This window comes from Seriola dumerili, unplaced genomic scaffold, assembly GCF_002260705.1.
Source record: "Seriola dumerili isolate Sdu_G_001 unplaced genomic scaffold, Sdu_1.0 BDQW01000052.1, whole genome shotgun sequence".
NCBI lineage: Eukaryota > Metazoa > Chordata > Actinopteri > Carangiformes > Carangidae > Seriola > Seriola dumerili.
Window position 1 is genome coordinate 209,493 of NW_019174307.1, and position 18,836 is coordinate 228,328.

Genomic DNA, 18,836 nt, shown 5'->3' on the forward strand with positions numbered 1-18,836 from the left:
TAGTATACAGTTACTGTACCTTTCTAGATTTCCCTTTTTTCTTTCTTTCATTTTTTGTCCATTTATAGCCTATATATATATTCTCTTCTATTTTTGCATATACAGTACAGGCCAAAAGTTTGGACACACCTTCTCATTCAATGTGTTTCTTTTATTTTCATGACTATTTACATTGTAGATTCTCACTGAAGGCATCAAAACTATGAATGAACACATGTGGAATTATCTACAATGTAAATAGTCATGAAAATAAAGAAAACGCATTGAATGAGAAGGTGTGTCCAAACTTTTGGCTTGTACTGTATAAAATCAATATAAAAGATTTGGAAAAAGAAAAAAATTAATTAACACAAATGTCAAGGAGAGACTTTCCACAGAAAAACTGGAAAGTATAAATGGTCTAAATGATTTGAATACCTTTCAACTACTTAGACTATGAGCCTACAAGAGCAGTATTTTTTCTGTATGAAGATAGTGAATCTATGAATGTATCCTGCTGACAAACAAACAAACAAACAAACAAACAAACAAACAAACAAACAAACAAACATAAGAAGAGACTGTTCAAACACAGACACGGGTGGATTTCTTCCTCGTTTCTGCGACTTCGGGATCTTTTCCTGTGAGAACGTGCCCCCAAATCTGATTGGACGAAGTGTGGCCGACGCCTTCTGTGGAGCAGCCAATCGTTGGGTCGGTCGGGGCCGGTTCCTATACATCCTTTTACTTGATCGAGAGGGTCTGCTCGCCCTGTCGTCCTACCCCTCACGCGGAATCGTGGCTGGTATTCAAGGGAAAAAAAAAACATTCGTGCCAGGGAGCCCAGCGAGCCCAGCGAGCCTCATAGTCCTCAGAGCCAGCAGCCGATTGTGTTTAAGGTCTTGTCCTAAGTGTTTTAACCGTCATAAGAAGGAACGAGGATGGATCCGCTGGTAGCTGCGATTGACCAGGGCACGAGCTCGACGAGGTTTCTGGTGAGTGACCTGGTGGAGTCGACTACACGTTAACGTACAAGTCACACAGACCGAGCGGTCTTTATTCAGGAAACGTCTACCTTTTTACTTTAATTTGACGTGTGCTTTTTTATTTTAACGAATGGTTGATAAAAAATTAAGAAAAAAAACACTTCTTAGACGTTGAAATTAGAGTTTACGGTAACGTAAATAACGCACGGTTAGTTAGCTTACAGCTACACACAGCGACAATAACTATCTCTGTGCTGTGTCGTCATTCTGTTTTAGTCCTCAACTTTTGCTTTTATTAATTTATACTACAAATAAAAGACATTTCATGAGCGAATTAAGTTATAAAACCTCAACCTCGTCCGTGGATGCGCCACTACTGGTAAACGAGCACATTGCATGAGAATAGCTTATGTTAAAGTTTACCATGTCAGGTTTAACTGTATTTTCAGTAGCAAATTCTATTCTCCTAATTTTACATCACCAAAACGTGTATATTGATAATGAAATCTAGACATTACATGATAAAATATAATAATAAAATTGCCTTTTTCAGCTAATTGTCAAACAAAAAACTGAATTGTATAGTCATTTGCTCAAAGATTATACAAATAATATAAAACTGATTCAATTAAACACAGATTAAAGTATTTACGTTTATTTACATTAACATTTACTTGGTTTATTTCATGAAATTATTGTTTTGCTGGCAATATAGACAATGAGGTCGACAGTACAACTGTACACTGCAGTTTATTCTAGACAAATTGACTCCCCTGTCACAGCAACTCACTATGTTACAATATAAGTAAACATTATAACAATGCATTGCAGTGGTGATGAAGTGATTTGCAGTGGTGTTGAAATGTTGATCACATGGGTATTGTTTACAAACACTGAAATGATTATTGAAATGCCAATCAATTTTTTTTGTCTTGTGCACAGTCATATCGGATGATAGCTAAAAAAAAAGACAACAAAGCCTCATTAAAGCCACTTTAAAGCAAATTAACTTAAGTGCAGGCTGCAGCCTTGTGAAATTCTCCATTGTTTTGTCTATGTCATACTATTCACCAGCAAAGAGCCTCATTTCCATAATATCATCTCAGTCCTTCTCTACGTACATTCTCTCTTATATGTGTTCATGCTAAAAACATGACTTTAAAGGTTATCTTTGCGCTGCGAGGAAACGCATCAGATTTTTCTGTTTATTTTTGCTGCTGAACAAAATGAATCCTGTTCAGTGGTCCGTTGCGAATAAAGTCCTCAAGTAGGTCAGCTGGAAGAGTCTTGGCACAAAACAGACAGAAAGGGTTTTAGACACCTCAGTGGATCTGGTTAAAGGTTATTGTGAAATATATCAGCTTTTCAACAAAATATAAGCTGTTTATATCCCAGATTTGTTTACATCAGTAATGTTTGTAACCAACCAACCTTGATCCACTGAGAAATGCTCAAAGGTGCATTTTCCATCTTCACCTCCATCTTTTTCATCATGCTTAAAATACTTTGAAGGTACGTGGTCAGAAAGTATGGATGTTCGCAGCACCTAGGTGCCATCACTTTGCTCTGGATGTTTTCTTAATTAGAGACCAGCTCTTTCCAAAGGGACTGTTTGTGGGGCCCCTGGCTGAAAGTTCATCTGCTGACACGTAGGTCAAGCACAGATTAGATTCTGACCAGAAGTTAAACTTTAACCTAAGAAAGCTGTGTTTGAGCTTCTTTACAACTCCGCCCATGCTATGAAAAATGAATGTGTCTTTTGTCATAGATGACGATGATGATGATGATTAAGCACCTATCAGTGTTAAAATAAATGCTCAACATAACTGAAGCTCCTCCAATCTGTTTTGCAACAAATTACCTGCAATTTCATAAACCGTCCCTAATATTTAAAAAAATATATGATAGTGTCAGAAAGATGATCTTGACTTTTAGCTAACCTATGCAGTCTAAATACAGTGACACCACCAACTGTGATGATTAAAAACTTACAACAGTGAGTTAACCCCTGACATTTGTCACAGGCTCAGGTCATATTTGTTTCAGGATAACTGAATTAGTCTTTATTTCATCTCCCCATACATTTGAAGTTTATTGTGTCCACTTCCTGTCCATGCTCACACACTTACACACACCTACTGTCAGTCACGTCTGCATGCTGAATTGTTTAAATTTTGTAATCTTTTTGAGCAATCCTGTAATGTGACGTCAGTAAACTGTGGTTCTTTGTATTTGATTTGTCACTTCACATGAGCAATGAAGTATCTGATCTGAGACGGTGGAAGTCAGAATAACATTTTTTGCCTACTTTCAACACACTGACTATTCAGATAGTTTTCCTGTCTTTTGCTGATGTGTGGAGATAAGCTGCTTTCTGTGCCAAAACTGAGATGGTTTGACAGGGAAACTGTTTGAATGAGGTCTATGGGTGATGTTGAGAAACTGTCATTTCATTTGGAAGGAGAAAGCAGTTTTTCAGAATGTAGTTTGAGTACCATAAGCAACAGGCTGCTCCACACAGCGTGAGTGAGTAACAAAACTTGAAATAGACTTCGGATGTTTGTGGTGTAGTTTTGAACTAAAACAGCGTCAGAGGTTACACTTTAACTGGTCATACGGTCTGTCCTCATGAAGGTGTGGGGAGGATCCTGTATCTTGTGCAACTGCGTAACTTCAACTGAATGTTACCTCTCTTCTGTTAGTGTCAGTGTGTGGCCTGCGTATGTCCATGTCTGATCAGCCTTCCAAGCTGGCTTTTTAAGAGAATCATAAAGAGTTAAAAGTTGCAGTGTGGTTGAAGACTGCTTGTGGGTCATGTGTTCCTCAAGGTTACTGCTTCCTTGTTTTTCCTAGTGCAGTATATGCTGTGTTGAAATGATTGTCTGTATCTGAATTGTAGGCCTGTACTGTGTAGACAGGAGGGTAGTGCTACAGAGAGGTTCATCCTGTTACTTAATCAGAAGAAATGCTGACTTCTGTCTGATTTGAAGGTTATGACGAATATGCTACTGCATGTTAATTCCTTACTGCTCTGTAATAGATAGCCACTGTGTATTTCTACTATCCCTGGCAGCACCCAAGGGTGATGTTCCTGCTGGGTACTGGATGAAGTCCAGCCAGAGCTGATGGCCATCTTTCCACCCTATGTCTGTGTCACAAGATAGCACTGGAAAAATAAATCATCCCCTCATCACTCCACTCTAGTGTTGTGCCAAATTCTATTTTGTCTTACAAAGATAAATCCATGTTCTGCCACTTTCCTTGCTGTGTATCTCTTCTTATTTCTAATCTTGGCCTCTTATGAACTCTGTTTCTCCACAGGTGTTCAATGCAAAAACAGCCAAACTGATCAGTCACCATCAAGTAGAAATCAACCAGAGTTTCCCCAAGGAGGGGTGAGTTCCTGGACCTTTATTATGATACAATATTTTTAGATGCTGGGCTGCTAAGATACCAGATTCTCCTTGTATATAGTGTAGATGGATGCTTACTTGCTTATTTTGAGATTCAATATTTTAGCTCTCACGTAAAGCTTTGAAAAGGGCAGAAAATAAACTGTACACAGAGAAATATTAAAAAAAAATTGAGGTTCAAATCCATACTACAGATTACAGTTGCTTCCTCATGTTTACTGGGTTAATCTTTTTTTTGAAGTGTAATATAACTGAGTCTAAGGTCCAGCTCTTATTTTATTGTACCCTCGAAAGCTGGTTTGATTGGTACATATTCAGATGTTGCTGTCTACTCCATTTAAAGTGTGTTTGATGAACACCCTGTACAAAGTACCAGAGGCCATATGCTGTACAGCATTTGGTGCAACCTGTTGTTGTTTAGGTCAGAAACACTCTGTAAATCACACATATTGGTTGTAAATGAAGCAACTTACAAATGAGCAAATCCAAGGTCCATGCATTCTTTTACTGTTGTTTTCTGTTTTGCTATAGAAACCATAACTAGGTGTAAACCTTGAATGTTTTTGTCTCTGTGCACATATCCTGAAGAGCAGAGTGATCATTTAGCCTTTGACAAATCATCCACAGGAGCTGCTGTTAAATTTACTCTACCTAACTTACATTCTCAGAAAGATTAGAACTATCAACAGTTTCCTCCACAGACATTTCACTAATACAGCATAGCCTTGTGATGTGTAGAGAAAAGATATCAACAAACACACTGTATGTAGATCATTTTGTTTACATCTTCTGGACCAAGTACAAAACTGAAATGTGTTTGTGTCTGTGCACACATGAGGGGTTTTGTGTGTTTATATTCCTGTATGTGTTTTTCAATCAGGTGGGTGGAGGAAGACCCCAAGGAGATAATGCAGTCTGTGTATGAGTGCATGGAGAGGACTTGTGAGAAACTGTGTCAACTTAACATTGACGTCTCCAACATAAAAGGTGGGACACTGCTCATACACACGCTGATACCCAGGACTGAGTGCCCTAACTGGGGGTGGATGTGTGTTGACCACACCCACGCCTGTAGCTGGATGAGGAAGCTAAAACCAACTGTTAACCGCACCTAACAGAGATGAATAGGTGGGAGTGGGGGTTTTATTGACATTTATGTTATGTTGTTGTTTGTTTTCTCAGCGGTGGGAGTGACCAATCAGAGAGAGACAACCCTGGTGTGGGACAAAGAGACCGGAGAGCCACTCTACAATGCCATTGGTACGTCTATTAGACATCCGAATGACAAAGTATCACTGCCTAAATAGTTACAGTTAAGAGCCTTCAGACACACTTTGTAATGAAGTACATCACATGTCTTCATTTACAAACTTGTATCAGACACACACACCTCTTCCTGACATCTTTAACGAAGCCAGTAAGATTATGTCATCTGGGAAACAGCACAGCGCATGACTTGGTTGCATCAGATTTTAGTGTCCTGTGTCATATCTGTCCCTGTCCCACCACCTACCACCCCATGTGACTGTGAGTCAGTGTGGGAGCCGAGCACATGCTGTCACCACCCACTCACGCCTTGTGTTCTAATATTACTGGCAAAGACAGGCTTTCATTCATACGCCCCAGGCCTTTAGTTTTAGCTTGATAGGCTAGTTTGTCTGTAAGCAGTTCAGACTGCTATTTGGATGGAATGTGTTGGGGGAGGGTTGTAAGCCTTTTAGTGGTCACAGCAATTCTTTAACAGGTAAAAATATCCAGTTATCTACTTTAAAGCCACCATGTGTTTTAAAAAATGTGACTTTGAAATCATCATAATTACTATGATGAAATAGTATTGTATTGTAGGATATTGAGACAATCTAAGCGAAATTGGTGCAACGTCTGTTTTGCTTCTAAGGATTGACAAATATTTGGCTTAAACTGTCAAATATTTCAGCTTCTCCGATTTGAAAACTGAACTTTGGGTTTTCGACTGTTGGTTGGACAAAAGAAGACATTTGAAGATGTCACCTTGGGAAAATGTGATTGACATTGTGCACTGTGATTAATAGATTAATTGAAAAAATAACCAACAGATTAATCCATAATGAAAATAATCTTGACAGCCCTAAATCCATCCAAGATTTGTCAAGACAATTAACTCTGAACCACAAATGTCAAACTCATGGTGGTACTAGAGGAAAGGTCAGGGGATCACCAAAATCAGGAGGCAAAATACTATCCTGTTGATAATTCATTCTGGACTGAAGTGGTGGACTGACCAGTTGATCAACAGACCAACTAGCAGCATCAAGCTTAGCAGGGTATTCCAGATGTCCAAGCTCCTCACCCTGTCTCTAAGGCTGAGCCCGGACACAGTACGGAGGAAACTTGTTTCAACCGCTCGTGTTTGGTCACTACCCAGAGCTCGTGACCATAGGTGAGAGTTGGAACATAGATCAAGCTCAGCTCTCACTTCACAACAAAGGTCCGGTACAACAGCCGCATGATTGTTGACGCCGCACCAATCCACCTGTGCATCTCGCGCTCTATTTTACCGTCACTCGTGAACAAGAGCCCCAGATACTTTCATTTGGGGCAAATCCGGCTGAACCCAGAGAGGGCAATCCACATTTTCACGCAGAGAACCATGGCCTCAGAAATGGGGGTGCTGACTCTCATACTGGTTGTTCTACACTCGGCTACAAACCGCCCCTGTGCACACTGAAGTCTGATGAAGCCAACAGCACCACATCATCTCCGAAGAGCAAAGACGCAATTCAGAGGTTCCCAAACTGGACACTCTACTCACCCTGGTTGCGCCTTGAGATCCTGAATATCACAAACAGGATCAGATACGAGACAACCTTGGTGGAGTCAAACACCCACTGAAAATGTGTTGACTTGCTGAGTTCACCCTCGGTACATGTTTGGGTTTCCCAGGTGTGTCCAGCAGCCTTCCACGCCATCTGATCCAACTGAACACCAGGTCCATGATAAGTTGACAGCTCTGCCCCTCTCTTCACCCAAATGTCCATGACATGACATATGGCCACAGATCTGATCAATCATTTATCTTTGTGGATGGAAGGTGTTCTAGTACCAGGTACATTTATTAACCACCTTATGCTCGAACATGGTGTTCGCTATGGCTAATCCATGACTAGAACAGACGACCAATAACAAAATACCGCTCCGGTTCAGATCAGGCAGACTGTTCCACCCAGTTATATCCCTCCAGGTTTCAGGATCATCAACTGTAGACTCCCCACGTGGAAACATTTCCAGGACTCCACCCAGAGACTCCACGAAGGCTGGGTACTCTGGGCTGCTGTTTGGTGCATGAGCACATCAGCTACAGCCTTCCTATCAGCAATTTGCAGTCACATAGAGGCCCTTGTGCTCCAGGGAGAACTACAAAACAGTGGAGCTTAGCTGGGGGCTTGTGAATATCCTATCCTACTGAAATTGTTAGTGATATTTTTCTTTCATTTGCTTCAGGTCTCTAAGAATGGAGGTAAATAAAGTGGCTTTGTGAAATTGTCTGAGCAAATTGCATTGCAATTTTGACTTCATTCACAATACTTATTTTAAAGTCTGCTGAAATATTTTACAGTTGCACACGGACATCTTTATTTTTGGATCAGAGTAGTACAGAATTTTCTATGTGTAAGCCGATGCTCTCTGCCCGGTCTGCAGTTTGGTTGGACCTGCGCACACAGTCAACGGTGGAACGGCTCATCAACAAAGCTCCCGGCCGAGACAAGAACCACCTCAAGGTGAGTGATGATGGACAACCCCTTCATTGTTTTTTTTTGTTTGTTTTTAATTCTTTCAGATGTTTTGATTCGGGCTGCAGTGTCTACAAGAGAAATACAAACATCACAAGCAGCTATACTGTAGACAATCTATATATCAATAAATGGAATCCTGTGACAAGGGTTCAGTGAAATCGAACTGTGTCAGTCGTCAACTTTCTGATGTTTGTGTATCTTCTGGTTGAGTTTTTTCTTTGGTAAAAATGAGCATTGTTCTCATGGACAACCTAACAAACCCTCTCATCTGTATTTCTCCTGTCCTCATCCCTCCAGCACAAGACAGGCCTTCCCATCAGCACCTACTTCAGTGCGGTGAAGCTGCGTTGGCTTCTGGACAATGTGGATGAAGTGCGACAGGCAGTGCTGAGCGAGCGAGCCATGTTCGGCACAGTGGACTCCTGGATCATCTGGGTAAGATCTGTTTAAAACCTGCAACAGTGCACCCCATTAATTTACAACATGTGAATCCACTACACCTAGTCCATTGTTATTTTTCCTCAGTGCCTGACGGGGGGCAGGAACGGAGGGGTCCACTGTACAGATGTGTCCAACGCCAGTCGCACCATGCTCTTCAACATTCACACCATGGACTGGGATCCTGAACTGTGCAGGTAAACAAACACATGTAAAAATACATAATGAACCATCAGAACTACTGTAGTTAATACATCTGGTAGGCCTTGAGGATACACACAGTGAGTTTCTGTGAGGAATACTGACTGCGTTGGTTCACAAGAATACCCCACAGGGTAACTTTAACTTTCAGCTTACAGTGATGGTGACGCAACAGTACATCCACACTCAAACTCCCTTCAATTAGTCCCTGTTTCATTTCCAAATTATTCTACTTATTCAAACCACTGCCCAAACACAGTCTGTACTGAACTGTGTCAGTTCAGTTAAAAGACTCTTTCCAGACTGTTAATGTCTTGTAAGTGCTAATTGTTGCATTCATGTACACAGAAGAGTCACTTGTGTTTTTTGTACAGTATAACCTCTGCGTTATGTCTGATTGCTGTGCTTTTAGGTACTTTGACGTCCCCATGGAAATCCTCCCCAAAGTAAAAAGCTCCTCTGAGATATACGGCTGGATGGTAAGATCTGATAAACAGAGTTTTGTCTTTGTATATGTGCATGTTTTCATATGTACATGTGTCTGTTCTGTGTTCCTGTGATACTGTTTGTGTTTTGAGATGGACCTGACCTACATGTCTCTTTCAGCTCATTCAAGAGCCGTAACTCTAAACTCAGGCTAACTATATAGTCATAAAATATTCTAGTGAATGGTCTCCTGAAATATCATAATCACTGTAATGGCCATATAAGTTGATAAGATGCAAGGTGTAAGTCATCAGAATAACAGTTAATGTAGTGATTAAAGATGGTGAGATAGCAAAGGATTTCCAGTGAAAATGTCAGTCCTTTTGAACAGGGTAAAAGAAGTATGTTTAAACTGGAAGACAGTCTCATTAAGAGGATTTTAAAAAATCACGATCTATGAAGAATGAGAAAGTGTGTAAAAAGCCAAGACGGCAATGGGCTGTTTGTTTTTTTGTTTGTTTTTTTTTAAAGATGAATACAACACAGTTTTATGCGCAAGCTTAATGCATTGATGTTGCATAATATAACATATTTGTGATTTACTATTATTCCACATGCTGCATAGATATGTTAAAATTTTTATTGAGCATGCATTGCATTGTTTGGTAATACTGGATCATTATAGCTGCTTTCACAGATTCATTGCAACCCTGAACTTTTCTAGTTATTAGCCATAAGAGCTCCTCGCAAAAAGTCTGTATCGTGTCCAACTGAGCCTATAAGTGAATAGAGGCAGTCATTGTCCAGAGAATTGACAGTGAATGTGTTGGCAAGTTGATGACTTTGTACCATTTCTCCTGCAAAGTGAATGGAGTATTTCCAGCAGCCGTGTGCTGCATGTGTGAAAGGGCAACTCAGAACAGTGTCTAGAGAATCAGGTCCAGATCCATCGGCCCATATGTGAAAACGGCTCACAGTTAAGATTATGTAAACTGTGGTCTCACCCTGATACATGACCTGATAAGATTCCCTGTTAACCCGGCAGATGGTGTGATAAGAGAACAGATACAGATGCTGTACTGATAGATGAGCCTATAACCCACCTAACTGTATTATGAAATACCATTTTAGGAGTCCATAGGTTCTTTTATCACGTGTCTTTGTTTGTTTATGCTCATATCTTATCTCTTGTTATTTGGTATTAAACTTTTTTTATGCACCATGCACTTTACCCTGCGGTCCAGAGGTCAGCAACACGGCAGCTTTGTTTATTTTCCTCATGTAATGGCTCAGATTTATTTTTGTCTTGTCTCAGAATATATAATTTGTTATTCACTATTAGGAAGCCTCCACTCACATCCTCCATATCTACTGTATCTTTTAATGGTACCCTTTTTATACCTGAGTAAATGAGAGTATGAGAGGATAAAAGTTCTTTAGATGTTACTACTCTTGCTTCACTGTGCAGTATTATCTTAATGTTTGTAACAGCACATTTTAGTGGAAGAGCTGAAACTGTCAAATTCAATCAAATATAGACACATGTAAACAAACAGTGCTTTCAGCAGAGTTGTTCAGTGTTTAACTGATGATGTGTGAAGATGTTGCAGCTGTTCAGGTGATAACATTCACATCATAACCTGTGTGCACCTCGTGACACACTTAGTAACATAATCAGTTTCCCATTAGGTCATAAAAATCCCTGCCCTCACTTTGATGATCTTTTCCTGTTTATTCACTGGAAGTCCTCGCCCATCATGTTTGACATTTGCATTGATAATGGAATGATTATTGAAAACTTGGCTACAAACAGGTATTTGCCTAGAACCCAACAGTCACATGTCCTGTTGAGGCCTCTCATTAGCCAACTGTGATATTTAACACCTTGCTTGATTCAAATGTTTTAGATGTAAACACACTTGTTTACTCTAGTTGTGTGTTTGGTGAGTTGAGTCAGTGTTATCCTGCAGTCGTTCATCCAGAATCTAAACATGTCTGTTTCTGTCCTCTAACCAGAAATCAAGCTCTCTAGCAGGAGTCCCGATCTCTGGGGTAAGGGCTTTTTGAATGTTATGTAACTTTATTGGAATAGGGACATCTGTCTTTGTTTAGTGCTGAGGCTGCTGCTAGGCTTAAGTTTATATGTGGCTTTCCTCCAGACCTTTCAGAGCGACACATTTTCCACTACAGCTCCACCACCAATACTTCAGCTTGATTGATATTACCCTATGACAGAGATTGTGTTGGTGCATATGTCAGCCTGTTTTCCTATAATTGTGGGGCCAAAAAAACAGGGGCCCAACAGCTTTGTGGGGACCAAAATGCTGGACCCCACAAGTTTAAATGGCTGTTTGCGGGTTAAGACTTGGTTTTAGGGTTTGGGTTAGACATTCAGTTGTGATGGTTAAGTTTCAGGGTAAAGGGTCTATGTATTATGTCAGTGACGGGACCAACTAATATAGTAAATGCATACATGGACAGTCAAAACATTCAGCCCTCTAACAGTGACCTCATGTCTTTCAGTGTCTCGGCGACCAGTCGGCTGCTCTGGTTGGTCAGATGTGCTTCACAGAGGGTCAGGCCAAAAACACGTAAGTCTGCCATTTTCTTCAGTCCACTTCCTGCTGCAGTGAACGCTACAGCTACAGGCTATAGTAGTTCTGACACTTTTTTGTGCTGTTTAAGTGGTTGAATGGATACAAGATGGCACCTGGCCAGAGCAGCTGGAGTTCCAGCATTACATAACATTAAAGGCAGTTTGATCAGTGTTGCCAAGTACTTCCTCTGGAAGTAAGCTGAATCCTGCTGGAAGAGCTGCAAGATGTTGTTAGATAACATCATGTGTTATTTTGCATGCACATCATAATGCACTAAACCGAGTCTTACTAGCTTAATTAGCTGTTTTGCTTTTTCAAGCTGAGGTCATCTCATTAACGTGCATCTAAATCTGCCTCTGATTTCAAGACACTGGAACAAATTCACTCTAGTAAACTCTCTGCTTTACAAGAGTAAAGCCCTCTCTGTACTCTGCTTCCTGTAAACCACACACACATTCATGTATGTCTCTGTGTGGCTGTGGATTGGTGGTCTGAACATGCTGCTGCTCTCCCATCGCTCACTGAACACAGTCTGTCCAGAGAGCTGCAGCAACATCAGAGTTACTGAGAAATATTGAAGTTGTCAAAATTAGTGAGAAACGTGATTAAATCCCCGTCGTACAGACAGGGGAGGTTTGGAGAATGAAGATAGAAGCTGTTAGCTTTGTGGAAAATGGGAAAATGAGAGTTAAATATTTGTCATCAATTATTCACTCATTGGTCTCTAATCTTTGTCTGTTCTTGTCATGTGAAGGTATGGCACTGGCTGCTTCCTGCTCAGAAACACAGGGACCAAGGTGGGATATTGAGCTCAAGAATAATACTGCACAGGATTAACATTGTAAAATCAATCATGTCCTCTGTTGTGTTGTTACTTGTGTGTAATGCTCTTTCCTCTGTGTTAGCCTGTTATGTCTGACCATGGCCTGCTGACCACAGTGGCATACAAGCTAGGAAAAGACGAGCCTGCCCGCTACGCACTGGAGGTGTGTGAGACGTTTCTTCTCTGAGACGTTGCTCCACATTGCAGTTCAGTCCTCCTTTGTGTGTGCGCCCTAGTTTGTGATTCATCCCGGTTCTTTGTTGTGACCTGGGTCTGATGTTTTTCTTCCTCAGGGCTCAGTGGCCATCGCAGGGGCAGTGGTACGGTGGCTGAAGGACAACATGGGCATTGTGCAGTCCTCCTCAGAGATCGGTATTTACACCGCAGCATCTCACCTGCTCTAATGTGAAATTCAGGACTTACTGATTAACCAAATGAAGTCACGTTTCTGTAAAATCTTAAAGACGTTGTGATGTTTATAATGTAGAGAAAATACATTTGTCTTCAACTCTTCCTCTGTCCTTCATCATCCTCTCATTCCAGAGATACTAGCAGCTGCAGCAGGGACGTCGTACGGATGTTACTTTGTGCCGGCTTTCTCTGGACTCTATGCCCCCTACTGGGAGCCTAGTGCAAGAGGGTGAGAGCATCAGCTGTTAAAACATCTGAACTATCAACTATTATTTAACCCTGAATCAAGGAGAAAAAGAGACTCGCTTGATTCCAGGATGTCTCTTTTCTTGTATAGATTCTTAGTTTCTTGCTCAAAGACGTGTCAGTGAAGTGAAAGCATGAAAACACTTATTAACTGACCGCGCTGTTATGACAGTATTGAAGTTAGTATAATAAAATGAATTTACTTTCTCTGTGTTTCCAGCATCATCTGTGGTCTCACTCAGTTCACTAACAGGAACCACTTGGCTTTTGCTGCTCTGGAGGCCGTCTGTTTTCAGACCAGAGAGGTGAGCACCATCTCCTCTCTGCTTTACATATGATCTCTCTTCTTGCCTTGAGGCTGGCGTGATGGTATTGTCTGTTATCAGTTTGTGTTGAAGTGACCGCTACGTACGTGTTTGTCAGATCCTGGATGCGATGAACCTGGACAGCGGCGTCCCTCTGACGCAGCTGCAGGTGGACGGAGGCATGACGTCCAACAGATTAATGATGCAGCTGCAAGCCGACATCCTCTGCATCCCCGTAGGTAAGAGGACTCTGAGAAGACATGTCCCACACATGTCCTCATACACTGAGACATGGACATATAATATATACACATGTATTAATCAATGATTTTCATCTTCTGTCATTTATTCCAAGATACAGGCTTGAAGCACAGAAAAGAATATACATAAATAAACACTTTGCTTTTCATTGTATCTGTGTCAAGGTCACAAGTGAAGCAAACAGCTTCACAAAAGTTGTCTTGTTGCGCAAACAACTATGAAGTTTTGAAATCTGTTTTGTCAGTATGCACTGACATGAGTCTGAACATGGACTTTATACCTTCCCTGACTTTTGTCCCATTTAAACACACACACACAGAAACGGGGTAAGAGGAGCGCAAATTTACATGTGTGTACTTACCTGTGTACCCCTGAACATTACATCTAAACAAGGTCCACATTTATCCATATTTGCAGACACCAGTTACAACTGCTGCATTCTGTTTATTAGAATACTTTACAAATCATAGGTGTTTAAGTGGAAGATGAATCCAGGCCAGTTAGATCTGGAACAGTTTCCCTTATCTGCTGCATAAAACATTTTTACATTTCAGTAAATGAAATGATTAAATGTTCACTTTGACATTTTGAATTTTAAGGAGAGGGACTCGGTTGTTAAGAGGTTTTGTTTCCAATTTAAAATTTTAATGTGTTTCTGCGTGTGTGCCTCCGTCTCATGTCATTGTAGTGCGACCCAGCATGTCAGAGACCACAGCTCTGGGTGCAGCCATGGCAGCAGGGGCAGCAGAGGGGGTGGAAGTGTGGAGCTTGAGTCCTGGTTACCTCCCACATGTTACCTCTGAGAAATATGAACCTCAGATCAACTGTGACGGTAAGAGAACCAGACAGAAAACACACACTGTCTAACCAAAGATCCTCTAACAGAAGATACCGCACTACAGGCAGCGTCAGTGGCATGAAATGGGACACAGTTCTGGTCTCCTAAGTGGGCGTTCTCCCCCAGCCCCTCCCTCAAGCCAAGGCAACTGGCACGAAATGTGACAGTAGCTGATATTAAAATCTATCCCTGTCTAGACTTACCTCTTTGCATCCTTTGGGAAAGAAAAGACAGATCTGTTTTTCTTGTTATTACAGCCTGTTGCTGCACAAAGCTCGGGCATTTTTAACACTAACTGATGGATTACTTGTCCCCGCCAAAGGAAACCACAACAACAGATGATACAACACGGATACAGTACAAATTTGCGCCTTTTTTGCCGCTGTTTTTTATCTACTAACGACATCTGATCAGCCTAGGACAAAGTCATGTCAGTGTAATAGGCTAATAATCTGTTTTATCAATTGTTAAGCAATGAAAGAAGTTTTGTTTAAGGTTTAAAGTTTAATCCATGGTTTAAAATATAAGTAAGTCAAATTCAAGTGCTGAGACAGAGGCAGGTCTCCAATAAAGTTAATTTTCTCCTGATCTGTTGATCTGAAAAATGTCATTTTGACGTCAGAATGTTTTGAAGACGTGACGCTTGTGAGAACTGGGTCCAATATTTATTTTGGTGACTATGGAGCGAAAGAATTGGTGACAATCTGTGATCTTGTTCACTTCGCCCATATGAATGAATCCACTCAGACCTGCTGCTGGTCTCCTAAAGGGGCGGGGAGGTGGAGAACCCCACGTCACACAGATACAGGAAATAATCGGAACTGAAGCGTCTCAGTTTCTCTACTGACTACTCTACTTACCTCGGTTTGATTTGCTGCCATCTAGTGGACATGACTGTTACAACAGCAGATCACCTGAACCTGTTTGTGTGTGTCTTCATCACAGAGAGTGAGTTCCGCTTCGCTAGATGGAAGAAGGCCGTTCAGAAAGCCATGAACTGGGAGACGTCAGAGCCCTGTTGCAATTCCAACGGTACGTCAATGTTGGTTTCTTAACTGAGACACTGAAATCAGAAGTTACTCCAGCTGTTATTCCAGCTGCTTCCTGTTTCATCAGTGACATATCTGTGACTTGTTTGTGACTGTGATCCATCTCGGATGCTCTCTCTCTCATTTACTGACAGGTTTAGGAAAGAAGATTAATGGTGCCCCCTGGGGGGTTCCTCCCACCCCTCCCCCCACCAGAGTGGACCCATAAGGTCCGACATTTACTGCTGCATGCCATGTGTGAACTTTTGAAGTGCTGCGATACTAACTTCTTTGTATTGTGACGGGGTTGACTGTGGCATGGTCACATTTCTAGGCATCACTAACACAGTGTGTGGAAGGGTTTGACTGACAGAGTTTTCATAAGTGATGGAGATATTTTAGCCTCTGAAAACAGTCGCTCCATCAGTGCACACGGATGAATGAGGGTCTTTTAGGATAAGCACCTTCTTTAAGAGGAAAAAATATCCAACTTACCTTTTTAAAGGTGAATAATTCTGTCTTTGAAAGAACTAAATTACTTAAAATACTAATTGAAAAATTCAGTAAATGTAAAAAAAAAAAAAAAAAATCCATAAATTATTAATGTAGTTCATCAGATCAGCTGTGGATGAGATTATCATCAAATGAATCAACTCTGTATCAGTTCAGCCCTGTTGTTTATGTTGTATGGGTTTGCATGTTACTGTATTTATCACTTTTCCCACTTTCCTCCTGCTGACGGTGGAGACTGTTGCTCTGTCATTAGAGTAGCTGCAGTTTAAGACGAGTTTAAACCTGGATTAAAATCAAGTGGTAACTATCTCAGAAACCCAGTTTCTGTGTCCTGTAGAAGTCATTTAAACACCACTAGAGCTCACTGTATCTGAGACTTAACTCTACTACAGAAGAAAGATTAAAGAGAGGTTTACAGGTCTGTATTACTCTGATCTTTATTGTGTCAGAATACAATATTGTACAAGCAGCAATAAGTCAGTTCAAATGTTAAATGCATCCAAAATGCAGCTAACATGAGAAAGATCCAACCAACCAACCAGTTTGGACATAAAAAGTGCTGAACTTCAGTGTTTGGTTGCTTGAACTTGCTAGAAGCCTTGGTGCAGAAAAATGTGTTCAAAGATCACAGATTCAAACTAAATTTGAAGCATCTTAAAGTGAACTTAACAAAGAGTTACAGATATGTTCTCTGCATGTAGTGTTTGCTGCTACAGCCCATAATTATTTAAATAATGAACTGCAATAATCGATGCAGGAGGAGACGACGGCACAACCAGTGTCACGGAAGAGGATGTAATATAAACTAAAATATTAAAGCCTGTTGATTGCTGCTACTATGAAAAGGAGATGGAATTTAGGATAAAATAGTATTTTGTTTGATAGTTCATCTCAGGATCGTTTATTTCTTTTTATATTTACATGGATCAGAGATAGAGGTAAAGATAACATTACTGTAGCCTCCAAGTAAAAGAAAGTCGTGTCTAAGATGTTGTCTGTAGGTCAGTGTCATTTAAATGTTTAGTCATTAAACATAAACAGAAAAATGTAAAATTTAAAAATGAGGCTCAGACAGTTACAGATTTTGATGTTTCTCTGAAGTTCATGATGCATCTGGTTTAGCTGCAGGTTAGCTGCGGTTGCTTGTATCTATGAAGACATCAGGTCCAGTTTAGCTCACAGCTGCACTTTAAACCCCTGCAAGGGGAACAGCAGCTTACAAGTCAGATCCTAAGTAACAGAGCAACAGCCTCAGTGAGTTTACATGTTTGGTTACAAGCTGTTTCAACCCATCTTTTGGATCTAACTACCTTGCCTCCAGACTTTGTTCAACCAGATAAAACAGTCTGCCTACCTGTCACTCCGTTTTGTGATCTAAGAATGATCTCTCTTTTTTACCACAGATGAGCAGCAGTAACAAACCTGCGGTACAAGATCGTCATGGGAACAAGACTGGAAGAGGAAATGTGCTCACAGTGAATACAGAACTTGTCTGCTGCTGCATGATGGGATGTGCAGTCATCTTGAGTGATGTAGCCTTGTAGCAGTAGTATCATGGCTGTGATATCAACAGTTGAATCATCACCCTCAAGTGACCTGTGGAGCTTTTTGAAGCAACAAGGGAACCATGTTTGATGGATTTTTTTTTTCTTCTTCCTTTTCTGAAAAAAAAGTGAAAGTGTTCTTAAACCATCCTGTAGAAACTGAATTTGCCTTCAAACTGTTAAGGGGAAATCAGGTGTTGATAGTCTGAAGTTGCACTATTGTACCTCATTACCTCTACATAGTGTTGATTTGTTTGTACTTTTCTTCTAAACTTTGGGATGTACGAGATCCAGGAAATACTGAACAGATGTTACACATGTGGAGTGGCACTAAGGTTAGTGCTCAGCTTATGTCCCTTTTTTAAAGCGAGGTTTGTTCTCAGAGGAACTAAAGATGGATGAAAAGAGTAAAATATAATCATGTATTCTGGATTTCTACAGTGAGCCTCAACTTTTTATTTTAGAATGAGGGGAAAATGTTTTGACTAAATGAATTTGAACATCAAGCTGACACTTTGCAGGCTCCCAACAGCACTTTATAATTTATCCTGTGTATGGAGAGTATGATCATGGGAGCCATGCAGGTTTCTTTTTAAAAGGGAAAAGTCTTTTTAACCTGATGTTTTTATGAAGGGATTTTTTTTTAAAACATGTTACTGCTGAGGTCAGTGCTGAAACTGTGGGAGGAACCACAATCACATCAGTCCACGCATACAAAGATAAGTCAATGCAACACATTCTGATTCTATATGTACTCAACAATTTTATATTCATTTTAAACACCTTTTTAGATCCAAGCTGTGGCACACATCTGGAGCTCACTTTACTTCAGAATCAAACTCAAACATCTGGTTACTGGATTCACTTGACTTAAAAAGGATGCGTTTTACTTTGTAATGTACATAATTTTCTCAGATCTGTTGGTATACCTGCTGCTTTTCTTTGTAATTTGCTTTAGAAGATGAATAACAGGAGTTCAGAGAATGTATAGATATCGTCATAAATGTGATGAATACCTGACTTACATAATAAAAATTAGTACATCAGCACCTCA

At 40.5% G+C, this 18,836-nt stretch overlaps 1 protein-coding gene across 3 annotated transcripts; it reads left to right on the top strand.

Moving 5' to 3' along the window:
• Window positions 1-743: 743 nt before the first annotated feature.
• LOC111218160 (glycerol kinase-like) lies at window positions 744-18,833 on the top strand. Of its 3 annotated transcripts, none has more exons than XM_022740295.1 (20): window positions 744-974; window positions 4,287-4,360; window positions 5,259-5,365; window positions 5,561-5,638; window positions 8,057-8,136; window positions 8,449-8,586; window positions 8,677-8,786; window positions 9,203-9,269; window positions 11,233-11,268; window positions 11,740-11,807; window positions 12,568-12,610; window positions 12,719-12,799; window positions 12,930-13,008; window positions 13,180-13,276; window positions 13,514-13,598; window positions 13,717-13,837; window positions 14,548-14,691; window positions 15,643-15,729; window positions 15,881-15,955; window positions 17,642-18,833. In XM_022740295.1, the coding sequence occupies exons 1-19, from the start codon at window positions 921-923 to the stop codon at window positions 15,952-15,954; spliced, it is 1,623 nt and encodes a 540-aa protein (XP_022596016.1). In that variant the 5' UTR covers window positions 744-920; the 3' UTR covers window position 15,955; window positions 17,642-18,833. The 3 variants fall into 3 exon arrangements, with proteins under 3 accessions (XP_022596016.1, XP_022596017.1, XP_022596018.1); XM_022740297.1 differs by lacking the exon at window positions 744-974 and adding an exon at window positions 3,708-3,793; XM_022740296.1 differs by lacking the exon at window positions 15,881-15,955.
• Window positions 18,834-18,836: the final 3 nt, after the last annotated feature.